General features: G+C 35.0%; 1 protein-coding gene across 1 annotated transcript in view; it reads right to left on the reverse strand.

Moving 5' to 3' along the window:
* Window positions 1-929: 929 nt before the first annotated feature.
* Window positions 930-22,747, reverse strand: part of LOC149806268 (uncharacterized) — a 96,698-nt gene continuing 74,880 nt past the window's right edge. The window contains exon 4 of the mRNA XM_089935508.1: window positions 930-989. Coding sequence (XP_089791634.1) covers window positions 930-989 — 60 coding nt within the window. The remainder of the gene's footprint in view (window positions 990-22,747) is intronic.

The raw sequence follows: 22,747 nt of genomic DNA on the forward strand, positions 1-22,747 counted from the left end.
CCATGTTGATATGACCATCTATTCAGTGAAATCCCCATGTTGATATGACCATCCATTCAGTGAAAACCCCATGTTCAGATGACAAAAATGAAAATAAATAAAGTCTATAACGTAAAGCCTCTAACTGACCAAGAGTTTCTTTAATTGGGTTAGTTTACTTTGTTACTTTATCTTTGTCGTTTGTGTTTTTCAAAATTTGTATAATGTTTTTGTTTACCCACCGTGACACTTATTTGTAGTCGTACCCTCTCTGCTGCTGCATTGTGTGTGTAATTAAATCATTATTTTGTCAGTAATGGAATCTTATACTGCTAGATAAGCTCGAGAAAGATTAGAAGCAGTTAGAAAATATCTTCCTGCTTGTGATGCCGTCAGATAAAAACTGCAAGGACGTCTAGAATCTCAAGTTGAATTTAAAGAAGGTACATAACAATTATTTAAACCTGTTACAAAGGCTAATGAAAGAGTTGCAGAAACTACTGAAGGTCTTCTACCCATGTTAAAACAAACTGCTGAGCAAACAGAAAAGATAGCAAGAATAACTAAACAAACAAAAACGATTGTAAGAGAAGTGAAGTAGCCGCTGCTCAACCTCCTAGTAGAGCAGAAGAAATACTTGAAGGTATTGGTGAAATAAAAAAGATCGTGCACCAAAACCTAAAAGTAAAAAAATAAATATTGAATTGATTAAGAAATTTAGAGGTGTTATTGAAGATCTTGAAGTGGAAAATTTACTGCAGCGATGGGTTTTCTTCTAAAGTCTGAACTTTTAAAGCCTAAGTATGCTGGCGTAAATGTTGATAAAAAAAATTTAATGGGTATATCGTATATATTACAACAAAAAACATGCTAGAAATGATGAATCCAAAATATAATGCATATATTTAAAAAATAAATAAATTGCATGAGTAGTCACGTAAACTACAATCTCAAGCCACAAATTCTTCAACCTGAGCCACAAAAACCACAAATTCCTCAACCAAAAATTCCTGAACCACAAATTTTGAAAACGGAAATAATTCAACAACATCCTCAATATTTTAAACTATTAAACTGCAATCTCCAAATTTCTCAACCACAATCTCTACATTTAATTAATATTAAGAATACATTCACGACTAAGGGTTTAGGCAGTATCGTGAAATCAAAATACATAGACGCAGTAAATGTTGCTGCACATGGATACCATGAAACATAAAAGTATGCAAAACCTGAATATGTTGGTTCTTGGGAAGAAGATGATTGGGTTAAAGAAGTATATTCCATATTTACTAATAAACTTGCTGATGATTTCGACACGCATTTTAATAAATTCAAAGATGTAAAACAAGAAAAAGAAGATCCTCCTGGTTTTGTTGGAAGTGGTTTTTCTAATCAAGGAAGTGGTCTTATTACTTGTCCTAACAATGTTCATTCTGATTTTGAACGGCTAGAAACCTCATAGGAGGGAAACGTGCTGGAAATAATTCTCCAGAAATTATTAATGAAATATCTGATATTTGTCGAAGATTATTTACAGGCGGTATCATAGATATTAATATTTATCGACCTCTCATTAATGAAATTGCTGATGATTATTACAGTGATTGAGAATAATTTAATCAGTGGGCTGATTATTAATAAAATGATTGTACATGAACCTGTAATGGTCAGAATACTAAATTCGCGATTACAAACGTACAAAGAGATCTACGGAGATGGACTTGGTGATGTTGTTCAAGGTTTATTTAAGAGAATAGCTCCAAAAAGCAATACTGATTGCTAAACAATTAGGAATGAAAGCTATTGACGCTATTCAAGATAAAGGTATCAGTGCTGTTGGTAATGTTGTTAGCAAAACATTTTCAGCAATCAAAGATAGATTAGCACGATTAATACGCAGACGATAAAACCACAGCCAGTAAAATTACCTTGCACTGAAATTATGCCTGCAAAAGTCAGTAAAATAATAGATCAAGCTGCAAATCAAAAACTAGCAGAGTTGGTTGATATGCCCCAAACAGAAAAAGAAAACAAAAATATAAATGCAAGTCTGATAGCAGAAAGTGGTCTTTGTGTTAGACGATAACAATTATAATAAAATGTTTTGACATATATCTAGCGTTTTACATGGATGCACCAGTTCTCAAAGACAAAGCTGCGCATAATTATCAGTATTATTCTTATGAAGCACGACAGCCAAATCAACGTGGACGAATTGGATTATAAGTTCAAGATACAAGTAAATATGTATTACCCGCTGAAGCGTTAATTGAAGTAGAAGGAGAACTTGTAGCAAATGTCATCGCTAATACACCATACGGTGATGAAATCAGAGTTGGTTTTGTTAATAATGTCATCATGGCGTTATTCAAAAGTGCTAATTACATGATCGATAGAAAAGAGATTGAATCAATTCAGGATAATGTTGACGTTGCTACAACGATATTAGGTCTAGTAAGATATTCAGATGATTATACAAGATCAGCTGGTCCATCAATGATGTTTGCTAAGGATAATTCTAACAATCCTAACAACAGACAGTATACTATAAGACGACCAAAAAACTAGTTACAGCTGCTTCTGATGACACAGATGTAGAATCAGTTGTAATTAGTTCCGATCCAGATTTCAACTTAGGATTTGTAGCTCGTCGATTAATGTTGAGAGGTAATCATAGATTTCCATGCTCAATTCCATTGTCACATATTTTTGGACTTTGCATAAATCTTAGAAAGGTTATTATTGCAGCCAATCATACAATTGTACTTGTGAGAAAGGGTGATGATAATGATGCTATTTGGCATGAAGGTGGCGGTGCTGCTGCTGGTAAAGTAATACTATCTAAATTTTCATCGTGGATGCCGGTAATGACTCCATCACTTGCTGAAGAAGAAAAAATACTTTCTTTTATGAATTCAGGTGGTAAATAATAATAATAATAATAATAATAATGAGGACTTTGTATAGCGCCTAATCTTTGGAAGCTCTAAGCGCTTTACAACATAAGACAACACCTATAAGATAAGAAACATAATAATATTATTACAAAAACAAACAACATGAAATTAGAAAAACATTTTTAAAAAAATAAAAAAATAAAAAACATGCTGAGAATATTTTTGGTAGGAAACATTATTAGGTCTTTAAGTTTGTTCTTGCTGTCGAAATAAGTGAGTTTTGAGAGCCCTCTTGAATGTGATCACTGTGTCTTTGTGTCTAAGTTCAGTGGGCAATTCATTCCACGTTGCTGGGCCCTGGTATGCAAAAGAACGCTGTCCATATCACTGTTTTCATACTTGGAATAATGAGTATACGATTGTCAGAAGAGGAGCGTAAGTATCTTGCTGGTGTGTACACATGAGTGAGGTCAGATAGGTATGTAGGACTCGAGTCCGACAGTGAAATGTAGCACAGAGAACACATTTTGTGTTTGATTCTGGATCGAATGGATAGCCAGTGTAGGGTACAGAGCAGCAGGGAGGTGTGCTCTGCTCGTGGTACTCTAAGTATGATCCGAGCAACTGAGTTTTGAACTTTTTGAAGTTTCTGGATGTTACACGGGGGGAGTGAATGTCCCTCCGTATTTGGTTTTCGTTATCTAGGGGTTGACCGCCCTCGATGTTATTGCCCGGTTCGAGTAAATATAAATATAAGTGGTGAAACTTATAGGTGGAATAGATAGAGATCTGAGCAGGTATATAGAACAAACCAACACGAGCCTCCGTACATGTAAACAAACAATTTAATCAATTACATACAAACACTGTGATAATTCATTACATCAGGAATGAACTCTGCTTTTAGAAATTTAACTTTCACCGAAATGCAAAGAAAACGCAAATAGATCTAAATAAGATAGCCGATCTGTTACTGATAGATTTAGTTCATCATAGGATCGAGTGACCAATCGAAGTCAACGTCTTGTATGATTTCACAACCTGCTCGTCCTCAGTCTGTTTTTGCTTCCTCTGTCGCTGTTCAGACCCCTTGGATCTCGGGATGATACTTTCTACCACCCGTCTCAGGACACTCTCAAAATACTTCTTCAGAGATTAATACGTCGCAGGGTTGCGTCACAGGATTATATGTCTCACTGCACTCTTCTCTATGTTTCTCCGCATAGGTCTCAGAATAACATCCCTCATTCGTTCTATACGTCTCTGGAGCTATTTTCTCCCTTTTAAATAAATATAAATAGAGACAACCCAAATTTCCCGTTATTTATGAAACGGTTAATTCTTCATTATTCTCCCTCGTTATCAGATTTCACTATCAGTGCTAAACAGACGCTAAGGCTATCAATTGACTCCACATGTCCTATAATGACCCTAGTTAGTCAAATGGCTAATTCGTTACGCCTTGACCTTACACATTACCACATACACAGCGAATAAATAGGATACATCACGTCAATCAATTACTAGATCATTTCCGTCAATACACACTTATTCTTAATCATACGTGAAATCTTCTAAATTCGGCGAATTCACACGGATTCTTGGAATCATATTAACTAATGTAATGCATTAAATTCTTAGAACATAATTCTTATGCAAACAAGACGACAAAATTAAAACAATTCGTTAAACTTATCTAAAGAAGATTAATGTACAACTTCCTATGCATAAACTCAACACAGTTATACTTCATAAAGCAAATTATTACACGAATGTAGAAAAAAGATTCATGCAGATACAAATAAATAACTTCAGCAAAGCATTATATATGGCATAAACAAATTACATGGAATTGTCACACTACCTTTGCTGTCAACGTTTTCTCCCTCTAATCGGTAAATTAGTTCGTCGGTTCCTTTCGACAATCGTCCCCTTTTTGGATAACAGTTTTACGGAAATTTCTTGCAAATTTCCGGAGTCATAACCTTTGGGTCTCCTCTTGTAGGAAAAGCTTAGACTGATTAAATTTCGATGCGGGCGATATTAAAACCTATGAAATTTTGTGTTGGTTGTTGTTGTTGTTGTTGTGGGGTTTAACGCCATTTTTCAGCACGATAGGCTATACATGGCGGCCAGTATTAATGGTGGAGGAAGAACCCGGAAAACCCCGGAAAGAACCACCGACCCAGGAGAAGCTACTGGCAAGCTTTCTCACATGCCCACATTGGCTGAATCTTAGACTCGAACCGCCGCAGACAGAGGTGAGATGGCAGTGATCCGTAACGAAGAGCGCTTTAGACCACTCGGCCACTCGGGGCCCCTTTTGTGTTGGAACACGCCCTCTCATTTAACGTACCAATCAGAATCAAATATCTCTGCCGCCTTTTTTCCAGAGGCGCCAAAGTCAGGGTCAACTTGACCCTGGTAGTTTGAGTAACAGAGTTTCTGCATTCTCTCAATTGTGACAACTTTACCATGAAAATGAAGTTTTCCTTGTCCTAAAGTGTCCGCCTGGCTGCTGTATAAACAAATGTTTAATTAGGAACAGAATTCTCCCTCTAAAGGACATTACCGTACACGGTAGTATGGCGATATGATACGCGCTTGTCTCCATAAATCTAATTAATGGTTGTCTGGTCTCAGCTAATGTATTCTTGTTAGATCGACATAAAATTTGCCACTTCACACTGGAGTAGATATTGAGATGAACCAGACAGAATTGAATTACAATAGCCCAGTCTTGAAAGTACTAATGACCACACAAGTGTTTTAGTGGCATCAACTGAAAGATATTTGCGAATTGAGCTGATGCGTCTCAGCTCAAGATCTGCAGTCTTGCATATGTTCATGACATGTTGGTGCAATGTGAGAGTACTGTCCAGAGTAACACCTAGGTTTCGTACTGACTGTGTGAATTTAATGTTGGCGTTGCTGATATCTATTGTTTTAGATAAAGGATGTGAATGAGAAAGTCTTTGTGTTGTGATCAGAATGGCCTCAGTTTTATCATCATTCATCTGCAGCTTGTTACAAGTCATCCATGATTTCACATCAGAAATGCACCTCTCTACACCTTGGATGGTAGCATCAACTTCAGTTGGGTGGCTAGTTTTGTATATTAGCGTGTCATCAACGTACAATTGGTGAGACACTGGATGATGATCTATGACACTTGAGAGCGACAGAGTGTACAGAATGAAAAGAACAGGTCCAACAACAGACCCCTGTGGAACACCACAACACATATCAACTGGGTTTGGAATGTATTACATTGGCAGATACAATTTGTGTCCTGTTGACCAAGTAGGACTTGAACCACAGTAAGGCTGTATCATGAATGCCAAATACATGCTGGAAACGGTGAAGTAATATATCATGGTCTATTGTGTCAAATGCTGCAGACAAATCAAGGAGGGTGAGGACTGTAATCTTTCCGCTATCCAACGCAGAGAGAATGTCATTAACTACTTTTAAAAGAGTAGTTTCAGTACTGTGGCAAGGGCGATATGCAGATTGTACATTGCTAAAAAGACTGTTTGAATTTAGATGAGATACAAGCTGGGATAGAAGAATCTTTTCTAAGATTTTTTAAATGAATGGGAGATTAGAAACTGGGCGGTAGTTCTTTAAATCGTTATGGTCTAGTGTTGGTTTCTTTAGCAGAGGCTTTACAATGGCAGTTTTGAAAAATGATGGGAACTCCCCAGACGAGAGAGAGGTATTAATAACATCAGTTAGTGAAGGCAATACTGGATCTAAGCACTCAAGCAGCAGTGATGTTGGAATTGGATCAAGTTCACATGACTTTGGTGCACTCTTCATCACGATTATACGTGCGAAATCCATAGAGACAGGTTCAAATGCTGCTAATGGTTGCCACTCAGATTCTGTATCCCAACTGTATGGTGATGACGAGTCAATTGAAATTGTGGTGTCAAGCGTATCTCAAATGGTTTGTACTTTGTCACGGAAACAATTTGCAAACATGTCCGGAAGGTCAACTGGAGAGAAGGTAGTTGGAAGTGGTGTTGATTTGTTCCTTGACATTAGCTTGTTAGTAATCTCGAAGAGCTCTTTGCAGCTGGAACTTTCCATGATTTTAGTAGTGTAGTGGGCTGATTTCGCTGCATGGACTATATTTGTGACATTCTTCTTAGCGACTTCATAGATTTGCTTATGAATAGTGAGTCTGGTGGAATGCCAGAGCCTCTCAGCTTTACGGCGGTCTCTTTTAGCAGTGCGAAGCTGGTCCCTAACACTGCTATACCATGGAGAACACTTTTGAATTGATACTCTGCATTTGATAGCTGGGGCATGTTTATCAAGTAATGAACGCAGACAGTTATCGAGTTGTTCTGCGGTAGGAGGTATGCAAGTTGTTAGGTTAGCTTGGATGTCGTGCATTAATTTGGTTCTATTTATCATACGGAGGTTTCTCTTAGTAGCAGATAAAGGTGGAGGGTTAGGGACTGATACGTCAAGATGGCATAAAATGCGGAGGTGATCTGATGCAAGATCATGGGATACCAGGGAGGACCGTAGAATGTTATCATCAGGTCTATGAAGAATCCAGTCTAAAATGTGACCATGTTTATGGGTGGGTTGGTTAACTGACTGTTTGAGGTTGAAAACATTAATGGAATCTAGGAGTGTTGATGTATTTGAGTTTCCGGGACAGTCAAAGTGAAAGTTGAAATCTCCAAGAACAATCAGGTTGCCACCTATCGAATTTCCATAGTCCAGGAGATTCGGAAACTACTCCAAAAAGAGAGAGTGAACCAGCTTGTTTTTTCTACTCGGAGGAGGGCGGTATAGGCAGAAAAAATGTACTGACTTTTGCTCCAGTGTGAGTGTGGTTTGGACTAGTTCAAACGATGTGTGGTCGAAATTGAATGTTATGGTGTAGTTCAGACGTTTTATCATGTTCTTTGTGATGACAGCAATTCCACCTCCGCGAGAATTACGGGGGAACGACTTGATGGAGTAACCAGTGGGTGTTAGATCCGCACACTTGGGCTCATCGCTTGATGTTTTTAGCCATGTTTCTGTCAAGAATAATATGTCAACATTTTCGTCGTTGATAAAATTAGCTCTTTCTGTGCGTTTTTCCGTTGGTCCTACTGACTGGGCATTGAATAATGCAATGCGCAGAGGTATTTCTTGGATAGTTGACATAAAGGTTGACGAATTAATTGGGATTTGAATTAGGTTATCTAAATTAACAGTCGAAATTTTTTTAATGGTTGTGTCGAAATAAGGGAGATAACTGGAATTCTTCTTCCTGTTCTACGCCGGCCAGCTTTGAAACAACGTTTCTTTTTTCGCTTCTGTTTACATTTAGGTAATGATGAATGTAGTCCCAGTTCGTTTAGTCTAGAGCACAATGTAGTGTGGAGAGCCAAGGAGTGAACATTTAAAGCAATTAATGAGAGTCCATCGTAGCATAAACGGGTTGACAGGCGAGTATCACGTGATGGCGGTTTGTTCAAAAACAGTGGAGCAAGACAGCTGAGAAAAAGTCTAATTATTCTCGTTTTCAAAAACAAGGAGATGAAGAAACACATACGAATTGAACAGCCAATACATAATGAACACAATAACGAAGATGAAAACAGGCAACAAGTACAAATATCGCGAAAACGGCACTAAAAAACGGAACAGCTGCTTCAAGCCGGTTAAGCGATAGCGGCCATCTTGTTCTCATAATCATTATTATCATGGTTGACGATATCAACAGATAGTGTTGAAAGTAATGTTAATGGTTTATTTACATGGCACTTAGCATCACAGCAAAGTGTTTCTGCACCACGACATGTATTTATTGCCTTTCAAAATGTTGAACAAGTAAACTCTCAAGAACACAGTATACAGATATTTGACAGACTTGGAGTTAGTGAAGTTTCTTTTTTAAAGATAAACGGACATTAAGAACTATTTGAAGATATATTGTTAAATTTTGATCAAAATTATGTAGCACGTACATATCATCGTTTGATGAATTTATGGGATGTGATCAAAATATAGATATTGGTTTACAAATATCACAACTAGATTTTACAAATCTGTATCTGATTTATTACATTTCACTGGAACATCTGGATTTAATTAGGTAATCAGTCGTTGATATTAATTTTCGAGCTCAAGTAAACCCAGCAGACAATGTTAATTGCAGAGAAATCGCAGTTATACTCGGCGACAAAACAATATTACTTGAAGGTGTTGGTGGACGAATGAGAGTTATTGATGCTCCAGTAGAAAACATGTAATTAACTCGCTCACGATATTTATAATGTTATATCATCATGTTAATTTCAGTCTGACTCTTTGTCAGATTAAAAAACTTAAATCAAAATCAGCAAAATACTGTGGAATAAAAATGTCACTAAAAAAAGATCAGAGCACAGGTGGTCAAAATAAACTATCATTGTCAGAACGTAAACGCAGTCATTTCAATGATGCCAAACAATCAAACATCAGTGTTAGACTTAATCTTTCTACAGGTGCAGCTAAAGATTCAAAACTACTGATCTTGGAGAACCAGAATCAGACAATGACGCTGTAACGAAGAAACACATCCTTCCAACCATGAACTCGTTAGTTTCAGTTAATAATGAAATAACCTCAATTAAAACTGATTATTCTGTTCATTTACAATTGTTTATGAGTTTTCGTAGAAACATAAATAGAAATATTAATAAATTTTTTTAAAGTCCACCAGCCATCGATATTAACCTCTCCAACATAAAAATTACCGACAGTGTAGTATAAACAGTAGCGTCTGGACAAGCAATATGGTCATCACTCAATAAATCCATTAAACATCGCGCTGAGGTTGCTGGTATATACAGGCTGTCAGTAAAAATCAGGTGTTAGATTTAATCTTTCTTCAGGTGCAGTTAAAGACTCAATTAAGTCAGGTAGTATATTTTCACTATACCAGCTTTATTAGCCGCTGCAGCCCCAGCTGTTGCAAAAGCATCTGAACATGGTGCTGTTGGAAGTGCTGCAGGAATGGCATGAAAGAAAGCAACAGGACAAATAATAAAAACTTCTTTAAAAAATGGGAAGGGGTCTAAGATTACCATTAACCCCTCATTGGTACACAAAAGGTCAGGGAATTTCAGGGACACTTAGCTGATTCTTCCTATGTCCAATTTTGATTTACTTGATGCTGCTAAATAATTAAATATAAAACATTTGAGAGGTGTTTTTATGCGCGATCAGTTAAACAAAACAACCAAACAATTTTGAAACAGGTATTATTAATCTCGAACCAGAATCAGACAATGACGCTGTAACGAAGAAATACGTCCTTCCAATCATGAACTCGTTAGTTTAAGTTAATAATGAAATAACCTCAATTAAATCTGATTCTTCTTATCATGTACAATTGTTTATGAGTTTTCGTAGATACATAAATATAAACATTAATGATTTTTTTTTTAAAGTCCACCAGCCATCGATATTAACCTCTCCAACATAAAAATTACCGACAGTGTAGTATAAACAGTAGCGTCTGGACAAGCAATATGGTCACCACTCTTGGAGCAAAACGAAGTGGAACCCGAAGAAGAAAAAAAACTCGGCTTGATTTATTAGTGGTGTCTTGAATTAGTCGCTAAATTCCCACCTAATTAAAATATAATGAGCATTCCGATCAACGTTCAACGTTTTAGATACAATCAAGCACGTGAATGGCAAACAAAACTAACAAATATCTTTGACGAATATACAGTAAAAGTAAACAAATATCGCATACGTGTAATTGTTGTTGACATTATTATGTATGCGGCGTCTGCTGTTATCGCTGAAACCGGCGTATTATTATCAACAATAACAGTGACATCACCAGCAGTTGTTGTTGCTGTTGTTGTGGGGTTTAACGCCATTTTTCAGCACACGATAGGCTATACATGGCGGCCAGTATTAATGGTGGAAGAAGAACCCGGGAAAACCGAGGAAAGAACCACCGACCCAGGAGAAGCTACTGGCAAGCTTTCTCACATACCGACGTTTGCCTAATCCGAGACTTGAACCCACGCAGACAGAGGTGAGATGGCAGTGATCCGTAACGGAGAACGCTTTAGACCATTCGACCTTCACCAGCAGTTGTAACAATTTGTGTTTCACCTGCAACAACTATTGCTGGCCTTCTTAATATTATTGCAGAAAAATATGTACATGCACAAATGCAAAACTGCATGAGTATATAATAAAACTACACACAGCGACGCTAGCATACTACAAATTATCCTCGTTAATATCATCAAGCCTTAGTGATGGAAAAATATCAGATTTTGAGTTCACGGAGATGATTAAAATTTACAAGGAAGTAATGACTGTGATAAAATCCACGCCTGATTTAGAAAATCAGGATTGAGATAATAATAATAATAATAATAATAATAATAATGCCAACTCTGAACGAGCTACTTCAGCGAATTGTCGTTAATACAAGTCCGTCAAAAGCTACGATGATATCAGTGAGCTCAGGTAATCCTGAATTTAGCGTTAACTTTCCAACTGTAATTGCAGCGAATGAAATAGTGCTAGCATAATTACGAGTATATTACAGCTGACCAAATATCAGATCAAAATCATTTGGTGGATTGCCAGCAAATAATTCGCTTGTATTTTCGTATAAAACTAAACCAGATGGAACTCAGGATTGGCAAGTTGTCAGAATTCCCACAAGTAGTTATCAAATTGAATAAATCAATGATGAATTCCAGCGCAGAATTAAATCTATAAGAGGAAGAGAATCCAAAGTAGTTATCACTATTCACGAACTTACTTTATCAGCCGCGATAGAAATAAATTCGCAAGGTTGTGTTGTAGATCTATATTATTCATCAATCCGAAGTGTTTTAGAATGGCCTGAAATAACAGCAGAGTATAAGGAAATACAAGAACCAAAGTTGAATGAATTTGTCACGGATTTGAAATTTTTTGGAACAACTCCAAAATATCGAGAAGAACATTGGTGGGACCCTGAACATCGTGCTTATTTATTTACTGTACACAAACACGATCCAGAAAACTCTGGTAGAATTGATGTTAATGAAAAGAACTTGGATCACTGGCTAATACAATTAAAATGAACATAAAACTATGTCCACGACATTAGTAAATTTATTTAAAAATTATATTCAGCAGTACCCTAATAACTATCTAAAAAAAAGAACTAAGTATTGAAACAATACAATATTTTAATCAGAATGTATCAGAGCTTGAGTATGCTAATCAAATTAGTACTAAGTATGTAAATAATAATGCTCTGCTAATAGACGATTGAAAAAATATATTGAAGCAACTATTTACTAACCATTATAAAATAACCTAAGCAGATTTAATAAATTTTATATTACCAGGACTTAAAACCGACGAACTATTAGATCAGTCAACGATCTTATTAATGAAAACGTTTCAAAAAGTGTTGAGTTGTGGAGACAACTAACCCGCCAGCAATAATTCTCAGACATAACAATGATCCGTACGGTGGAGGTCATCATATTTCACCAGGAATCATTAATATAACTTCAACAATTTCAGTTAATTTTGTATGTGATGTAATTGACGACAGTCATCAAATAGATCTTGAAAAATCTAGTTAGGCTCAGCAAGGATATATTTTATGTACATTTACGCCTCAAATACCTACTAGATATTTGATTGTACAAGAGCATATTAATCCGGTTTATCTGCGATGTGATAATCCGTTATTATCAAGAATACATTTCAAACTTACCGACCAATCCGGACACTTGCATGATTTACGAAATAAAAATTTAAATATAAATCTCTACATAAAATCTTAACGATTTTTAATCATATAGCTATTTTTTTAGAGCCGAAGTTGGTGTTTTACAAATTAATTATTTAATCAAGAGGTATTGTATAATGTGTACCAACATGTGAGAGTTTTCTACACAACACAGAGGTATTTGAAAAAGCCGTCAAAACAATATTGGCATTGCCCCCAGTCAGGGCAGAACAATTTAGTATTAATATAATTATTGGTAAATACGACAATTAAAAATTTTTCTTGACGCAGGAACAATTAAATGAACTGCAGCGAGAACATATTATTATGATTACGTGTGATAGAAATCAGATTCTGAGTTATGCACATTCTTATATTGAATTTGATCGGCTTAAAAATATTATCTAATTCTGAATAAAAATCTGATTTCACCAAATTGATGGGTATATTACCCATAATTCTTCAGATTTTCAAACAATTTCATCAAATTGATGGGTAAAAGGTACTAAAAATAATGAAAATCAGTCAGATTTTCCAATTTTGATGGGATAATAGATACTATAAATAATAAAAATATGTCAGGTTAATCAGGTAGAATTAAAAAATCTGAATAAATATTAACTTTTACTCTCCCAATCACTAGCCACAACAGGGACCCCAGGTTGCCATAACGTTCATTTTCATCAGTGTCACTACTTTAACTTTCACAATCCCCTTAGTGACGTTGTTACTACAGTCACTGACAGCAGTTTCCCTTTCACAATCACTAATGACAGCGCCTTCATTTTCACGATCTGACATAATCTTTCTCAACTGCCTCACGCGTGTTAATATTTTTTGTTTCGTAATCGTGAGCTAATTCTGATCTAAATTTTTCAATCGCGTGTTAGACAAATACGACTTTTTTTAACATTTGCATCTTTGACCGTAGCCAAGGATTGGAACATAGACTGATGGATGAGCTTAATGAATCTAAACTCTTCTGGTAGCGTATACCTATCCTCAAATTTTCGTGTTTGCAATGATTCAAAATCACAAATAATCATGTTGAATTTTTATACCGTCGTGTTTTTTAATTTTTTAATTACAGAAAGAATAACATTACTATTTTCAAAGTTCACTATAATAAACATATATTAAAATAATTTTTAACATATTTATTTTATTATTATACATTAGTATTACATATTATATTATATACAATCTTAGTTCTAACGACGGCACAAAATTAACTTAATTCTAAGGACGGCAAATATACATATAGGGGGTTTCACAGTTAGTATCTCCCCTTGAAAACACCAGAGGGCATTTCGGTGCAACTCACTTCCGGATAGTTCAGTCAATTAAGATGGCAGATGTAGATCAATAAAATGTGACAGCCCGCTCATATTATGCAATCAGGATTGATATCTCACTATCTTACAAAGAAATTCTATCAATATTTGATCAATTAATTTTACATCTTTTCATTTTTCACTAACTTGCACTGCTTCCAGCTTTCAAATAAATATTATCAGCCCATTTCAGAATTTCATTATCTTTCCATTACTACCTTATGCTCTAGTTTGTATTATTTGATTGTGCGAAAGTGTATTGCTGTGTAAAAAGTTCTTGCAATTTATCTCGCTTGAAGAATAATAAAAATATGATTATTTTGTACAGCTTCAAGCATAGCAGTTAATGGAGGTTGAACGACAAAGAGAAAAAAATTCTAACTTCTTAAGGTTTTCTTAATTATTGACTTAGACTGTTGCTTTTCTATTAATGTTCATTATATTTTTCATAAAATAACTTGAGTTTTTTCAAAATGCACAAATGTCAACCACGCTTGAAGAGACAGACGCACGTATGAGTCTCCTTGATGATTATTTTAAATTTATTTCCTTGGCTTTTCTATTATTGTTCATTATATTTTTCATGAAATAACTTGAGTTTTTTCAAAATACACAAATGTCAACCACGCTTGAACAAACAGGCGCACGTATAAGTTTCCTTGATGATTATTTTAATTTTATTTCCTTGAACGGTTGGAAATTTTAGAGTATACAGTTTGGAGCAATATCGATTTTAGACACACTATGCATGTATAGGACATTTGTGGCTCTCACCTATATGTCTATCTGTCTGTATGTATGTATGTCTTCTTTTATCTAGTGCATGGGTATGTATATCCTCGAATGAATGTGTGTTCGCATACGTGTATTACATAAACATACTTCTGGTTAAAAACGAGTATAAAATGATGCTAAGTTAGAAAGAGTGACTGATAGATAAAGACAAGAAATATGAATATTTGTGCGTATCCATTTATTATTGACTTGTAGAGTATGTTCTTACAAGCAGTCTCTTTTGTAAATCATACTGTTTGCAATTTTACATCCGGTCACGTGGATCAATATTGATTTAAAAGGCGAACCAATGTAATATGACTGAATCTGTGAAATAATTGGATCTTTAAAACTTACATACTTGATGCAAGGAAAGTTAAACAGAATTAAACTAATTTTAAGAAGGCTGTTCTAGATGAATTTGCTGGTGGCAATCAGAAATGTTGTCTAAAGACCCCAGCAAATTTAAGAGTTATTACGTGTCAGCATAAGCAGAGAAAAATCATGCCGAAAGTTATTGCATGTACCGTCCAATATTTGATGTTTCAAAAGTAAAAAAGAAAATGAAACAACAAATAAAAACGTTATTGGGCATGTTATTTACTCCGAATATTGTACGATATTTACACCCAAATATGAATAAATATTCCGTCTGTATCAATTACACTCATTTATCGTTATGATAGCTAATGTAATTATTGCTTTGTTAAGTTCCTCTGAATACATTAAAATACTGTGTTCCTCTTTTTTTTATAAAAAGAAATTTTCTGGTTTAAAATATTCAACATTACAAATCAGCTGACGTATCGAATTCGTATTATAATTTTCTTATCGAACTTGTGTTATAACTTTCTTAACTCGTATTATAAACGAACAATTAGCCTTGCGAAAATAACTGAGAAAGAAAGATATATCAACATATGAAAAATGTAAATTGTTGAGAATGTTTTCGTTCAGGTTATATAACCAAAAATGTGCAATAAATGTTTAAAATCGGAGAGCAGAGTAAAATGTTCCTACAAATGTATCTGAAATTATGGATAATGAATTTATATTATCAAGTATGGACAGTGTATTTAATGTAATTATTTGATATCATTTAAGTATGGAAAGTAAATATTATTTAATTATCTGATATAATGTAAGTATGGATACTGAATCTAATTATCTGATTTAATGTCTATAATTATTCTCCAAGTATGAACAAAAGATGTTTGACATATATAATTGATTCATTGGTTTAACCATAATGATCTGTGTAGTACAGCTAAGATACATTTCTTTGTTGACTTTATGTTTCGCTAACCAAGTGTAGAACGGTGAACTATCCGGAACTGTAAAATTTATGTGGGCATGCGCATTGGAGCTAAGGGAGGTAATTTTAGGCGCTACGATCAGTAACTCTGTTGTAACCGTGAAACCCTCTATACAGAAGCCTTCTCTATCTTCAACAATTTTTTGCACACCCTCCCCCATAATCAAAAGAGCACCCACCACGTGGTGACATGGTGGGAAGGTATATTTTTTATATATGAAGTTCTAGCTTGGGAGATAACTCTGTTAATGAAAATTGCGAAATATCGTCACCGTTGACAGTTGTCAGTCATGGGATTGGAACGCCGGACCTCGAGTATGATAATCCAACACGCTAACAATGCGCTACCTTCCAACCTTATTGATATATATTTCAGAAATTATTATAAAGTTACCTATGCTGGATTCCTACAAATGATCGTTATAATCACGGCGTGGATTTATTTTCCATTTTCCAGAACACAACGTATTAAAATATATATTGTATATATGTCTGCCTTTCACCAAGTCAGGTTTAAAATACATGTATTTCTGTATAACAGAGATATCTAAAAATAACTACTGTATTGCAAAGCGGGCGATTGATTTTGTGAATTTATCCGAGACGATATTAGAAGATGTAAATATCATTTCACTAATTTGAACTCTTACCAAATTATATTACTTCACTGATGCTAATTATCACCCAAACGGTTAGATTATTGTATAATTGTATACAATTAGTTTCGATGACAAAATAATAATGCGGCCAATTACGCAGTAACAAGCGAAATAAATACTTAATTACTCTACCAGAGACAGATTAGCTTGACAGTTATCCCCCTTCAACAATAATGAAATATTGTTTGTTGTATTTCATCAAAAACGTCGATTTGTATATTTTTATCTGCGACATGTTGTACCGAACACAGATAAATATCAAAATATTTGCCAGCTGCATCCATTGATTGCAATATTATTTCTTCACCAGTTTTTGTATTTACGGATTTAACCACCCTTTCTGCAATTGTTTTAAATCTTACAGGATTTCCAAATTTGCAATTCTGACTGTGCAATTACTCGTAAATTACACAAATAATTATTTTTTGGATTTGAATCAATATGATCGATCACAAGACCGTCTTCAACTACCCCCGGAAAACATTCGTAGACAAACCTATGACTAAAATATCTTTTGTTCAGCATTAAATTTGAGACAACCAGTATTATTAACAGCACCAACTGGATCTTTTAGTCGACAGTACCTGATTACACCATCACGAGATGCCTCGTAATCCTTGATGATAGGATGTTTTACAAATTCATTTTGCTCCATTTTATATAATATTATTTGTCTGAATAATTCTTTTGAAAATCTGGCGAGATAATCTTCAGCGTTTCTTATGACCTTGCCATTGTTGTCTGTGTTAATTTTTTATCATAATATCTTTTCAGCTGTCTGTAGTTTTTACCATCACATTGCACACACAACTGCATTTCTCCTCTAACCCTAACACCACATTTCAATCATGGTTTTGGTCCATATATATAATATTTCAATTTAAATATATTTTGTCTTAATTATAAAATATCGAGGAGTTTGAGATATTATCTGCGAATAAGATTAAACCTTCTGAATATAGATTCGATCTTGATAGAAGAACCCCTGACCCATGAAGACGAGCTCTGGTTGATCCGACGGAAACTCTGATTGAAAGTATTTGTAATGCTAAGGAAGAATTTCGCGATGATGGAGCATCTCACGTGTGGTCAACATTTAGAATCATGTGCAATAACGATGTCATCGATGCTACAATTAACGACCAACTAGCGGCGATGATTATTAATTATCTCGACAATCAAAGATATTTTTTCAGAGTAAAGTTTATTAAGGAAGTAGATGATAACTGAATTATCAGTGAAAATACACCAATGGCAATGTCATGCATGAAAAGTTGCTCAGTAATTGTTTTACAATTCCATCAGGTGCGGCTCATGTTGCTAGATAGAAAAAATTGTGGAAGCCTACGAGGTTTGATTTTCTCATTGATATAATATCGAGTTGTGTCGAATCGGACACAGTGGATTATGAAATATTAGATGCAATTATAAGGATGTTATTTCGGTTGATATGGTTGCATGTTATCCCGGAAGTTTTCTTGGAATGGGAGAGTGTTCAAAGTATTTTGAGCGATTTGGACATCCAACACACGAGATGACCAGAGTATGGATAAATGGACAATTACCAGATTTTGACCCGACTCATTAAAATTTGCCGAAGATTTTCATGTGATTTGTTATGTCTTTTTGGCAAACATTTTTCAAAAAAAATGTGGGCGCCAACAGTATTATTACGATATAGCTCGAAGTAAAAATATTAATATCGTTTATTGTAAGTGAAGCAATTATATCATATAGTTCACAGAAACAACTTTGGTTACCACAACAAAAGAAATATTATGATGATGAAAATCCTGATATGACTGATTTTGAGAATAAAATTGTAAAAGGTCTTGGCAGAAAAATAATTGATAAATTCACCAAAGGAGGATCATATGATCATAAATGACATTGTACAAGATTAATTATAGATGATGCTAACTTGATTTTATAATTGCTGATACAAAGAATAGAAACACATTTATAAGTTGAAGTAATGTTAATTTATCAGATGGAACTAAATTAGGTACAATTGTGAGTTATATTGATGGTGAGTCACTGCAGTTTGCTCATTTAAGATCTTCAGTGCTTGCATACGTTTCGATAAATATATTATCAATGATAAATGGAGTTTCTGAGTTTCTGTCAGAGTCGCTAGGGATTTATTTTATATCAATAAAAAATACAGGATTGTAGAACAACTACATATTGGCACTTATGCAGCATGGGGTGAATGGAGAATACAAGAGAAAATAGACTTAATTATTCTGAATCCGCCGATGTTGAAATTAAGGATATTTATTACCAAAAAAAATCAAGTATTAAAATTGTCATATGCGCCATCAGTATATGATCCTGTGACCAGAAATAAAACTGTTTATCTCAATGGGCCTCGAGCTTCTGTAAAAATAAAATCGTGTGATTGAATTATTTCGGAATTTTGATATACATGTAGTTGTATTAACACCTACACACAGACTTACAGGAGAAATGAAAGAAATATTAAATCATGCACTTATTACAAATTCTTTCAATGGAAGGGAGATAAATGGACTTCTGAACGAATGGGCGAGAACTATATTCCAAGTATTATTGTTTAGGATGAAATATGCAAAGTTTCATTAGAAACGTTAAAAATATTTATTGACTGGTTATTGACAAAAATACTGCTGTAATAATGTATGATGATCATGGTCAACCACCGCCTTTTGTTGAATTGTCTCCACATAAATGGCTGAAATAAACTTGTGGATTATTACAAAGAAATAACTGATGATCATGGAGCGCTTGATCCAGAATTAAGAGAGTTTAAGAAATTAATCAGACTACCACCGAATAAAGTTCAGTGTGAAATAATGCATGAAATAATTTCAGAAACTCTTATAAACAATTTTTGGAATTTATGGAGACCAAATGATTTGATAGTTGCAAGTGGAAAGATAGTTCATGATAAACTTCAACAACAGTTATTTTTGTTACCTAAAGAAATTTTTTCAAATCTACCTGTACAGTTGTGTTATCGAACAGCAGATACGCAATGACAAAATATCGACGTTGATAAACCAGGATCATCAGAGAAACAAAACCTTTTATTAAATGATATTGTTTTACTTCCTGTCAGTTTGTTGAGAGCGTGTTAACTATGAACAAAACTCTATGGACGCTAATAGTACGCAATGGCGATTCATTTATCACAAGGATTAACCATATCTGATACAAATGTTTGGATTGTCCATGATCGTATTGCATGGTAAGATTTAGTTTATCTCACACTGTCTCGAGTCATAAGAATATCTCAGTTGTAGAGGGTTATCATAGACTTCGTAGAAAATAATAATCAAATTCAGGAAACTAATGATGATATAGTAAGAAAACAATTAGTTATAAACAGTGTGACTAAACAAAAATAAGCTCGACTTTGATCTCGATGCTGAATTTATCATGACATTGAAACAACGACAGAATAATCATTGTGCGAACTGTAAAACATCAATGTTGTGCCAATATTCAAATAATAATCCAATACATTTATATTGATCAGCGATATACACAAATACCTAAAGTGATCAGAGATAACTGTAATATTTTAGTTGTGTTTAATGGAGTCGATACACATACTCTGTGAAATATTCATCAGACTTGGTGTTCAGGGGATATGGACATGATTAAGTTTAAAAACTTCTTTTCAAAAGCATAATCTACACCATAGAGATTTATCACGATAAGTATATATGATCCTCGATCGCGGTTGTCATAAAATATTTGGTTGAGAGATTGATCTAATAATGATTTAATTACTCATACAATACAGCAGTAGAGATCGTTCGACCAGAAATAAGTGTCACAGTGGGTAAACAAAAACATTATACAAATTTAGAAAAACACAAATGACAAAGATAAAGTAACAAAATAAACTAACCCAATTAGAGAAACTCTTGGTCAGTTAGAGGCTTTGGTTTGATGTTATTGACCTTATTTTTTTCATTTTTGTAGGAAGCTTTTTTTTAAAAATGAAACTTCCACCAAGTGGTCTGTTCACCCTCTCTGCTGCTAAACCCCATGTTGATATGACCATCCATTCAGTGAAACCCCATGTTGATATGACCATGCATTCAGTGAAAGCCCATGTTGATATGACCATGCATTCAGTGAAACCCCACGTTGATATGATCATCCATTCAGTAAAAACCCCATGTTGATATGACCATCAATTCAGTGAAACCCCATGTTGATGTGACCATCGATTCAGTGAAAACCCCATGTTGATACAACTATCTATTCAGTGAAAACCCCATGTTGATATGACCATCCATTCAGTGAAAACCCCAAGTTGACATGACCATCGATTCAGCGAAAACCCCATGTTGACATGACCATCCATTCAGTGAAAACCCCATGTTGATATGACCATCCATTCAGCGAAAACCCCATGTTGATATGACCATCCATTCAGTGAAACCCCATGTTGATATGATCATCCATTCAGTGAAACCCCATGTTGATATGATCATCCATTCAGTGAAAACCGCATGTTGATATGACCATCAATTCAGTAAAACACCATGTTGATATGACCATCCATTCAGTGAAAACCCCACGTTATGACCATCGATTCAGTAAAACACCATGTTGATATGGCCATCCATTCAGTGAAAACCCCACGTTGATATGACCATCGATTCAGTAAAACACCATGCTGATATGACCATCCATTCAGTGAAACCCCACGTTGATATGACCATCCATTCAGTGAAAACCCCATGTTGATATGACCATCTATTCAGTAAAACACCATGCTGATGTGACCATCCATTCAGTGAAACCCCAAGTTGATATGACCATCCATTCAGTGAAAACCCCATGTTGATATGACCGTCCATTCAGTGAAAACCCCATGTTGATATGACCATGAATTCAGTAAAACACCATGTTGATATGACCATCCATTCAGTGAAACCCCACGTTGATATGACCATGCATTCAGTGAAACCCCATGTTGATATGACCATCCATTCAGTAAAACACCATGTTGATATGACCATCCATTCAGCGAAAACCCCATGTTCATATGACCATCCATTCAATGAAACCCCATGTTCATATGACCATCCATTCAGTAAAACACCATGCTGATATGACCATCCATTCAGTGAAACCCCCCGTTGATATGACCATCCATTAAGTGAAAACCGATGTTGATATAACCCTCGATTCAGCGAAAACCCCATGTTCATATGACCATCCATTCAATGAAACCCCATGTTCATATGACCATCCATTCAGTAAAACACCATGTTGATATGACGATCCTTTCAGTGAAACCCCATGTTGATATGACCATCCATTAAGTGAAACCCGATGTTGATATAACCCTCGATTCAGTGAAAACCCCATGTTAACATGGCCATCCATTAAATGAAACCCCATGTTGATATGACCATCCATTCAGTGAAAACCCCATGTTCATATGACCATCCATTCAGTGAAAACCCCCATGTTTATATGACCATCCATTCTGTGCAAACCCCATGTTCATATGACCATTCATTCTGTGCAAACCCATGTTGATATGACCATTCATTCACTGAAACCATGTGTTGATATGACCATCCATTTAGTGAAAACCCCATGTTCATATGACCGTCCATTCAGTGAAACCATGCATTGATATGACCATCCATTTAGCCAAAGCCCCATGTTCATATGACCGTCCATTTCAGTGAAAAACCCATCCATTCAGGAGTGGCAATAAAAAAAATTAAAGATGGCCATGGAATGAATGTGTGTTAATATTTTCATGGCAGCCCTCCTAAGTAGTTCAGAATGGTAAGGAATAACAAACTTGTGCTAAGGTACAGATGGACATTGGACATTAGACAAAAGACTGTCTCTTGATCAATGACCAGTAGAGCTAAGATGTATGTATGATACGTTTTTCAGCAAGATTTCTTATTATGATTATCAAGTTTTCCATTTTTAGTTATTTCAATGACATAAGAAATATAGATCACTGTGACCTACGTTTTATGAATAAGTATCTGTGT

The sequence above is a fragment of the Sinohyriopsis cumingii genome, chromosome 2 (assembly GCF_028554795.1).
Source record: "Sinohyriopsis cumingii isolate HCF-2022 chromosome 2, ASM2855479v2, whole genome shotgun sequence".
Taxonomy (NCBI): domain Eukaryota; kingdom Metazoa; phylum Mollusca; class Bivalvia; order Unionida; family Unionidae; genus Sinohyriopsis; species Sinohyriopsis cumingii.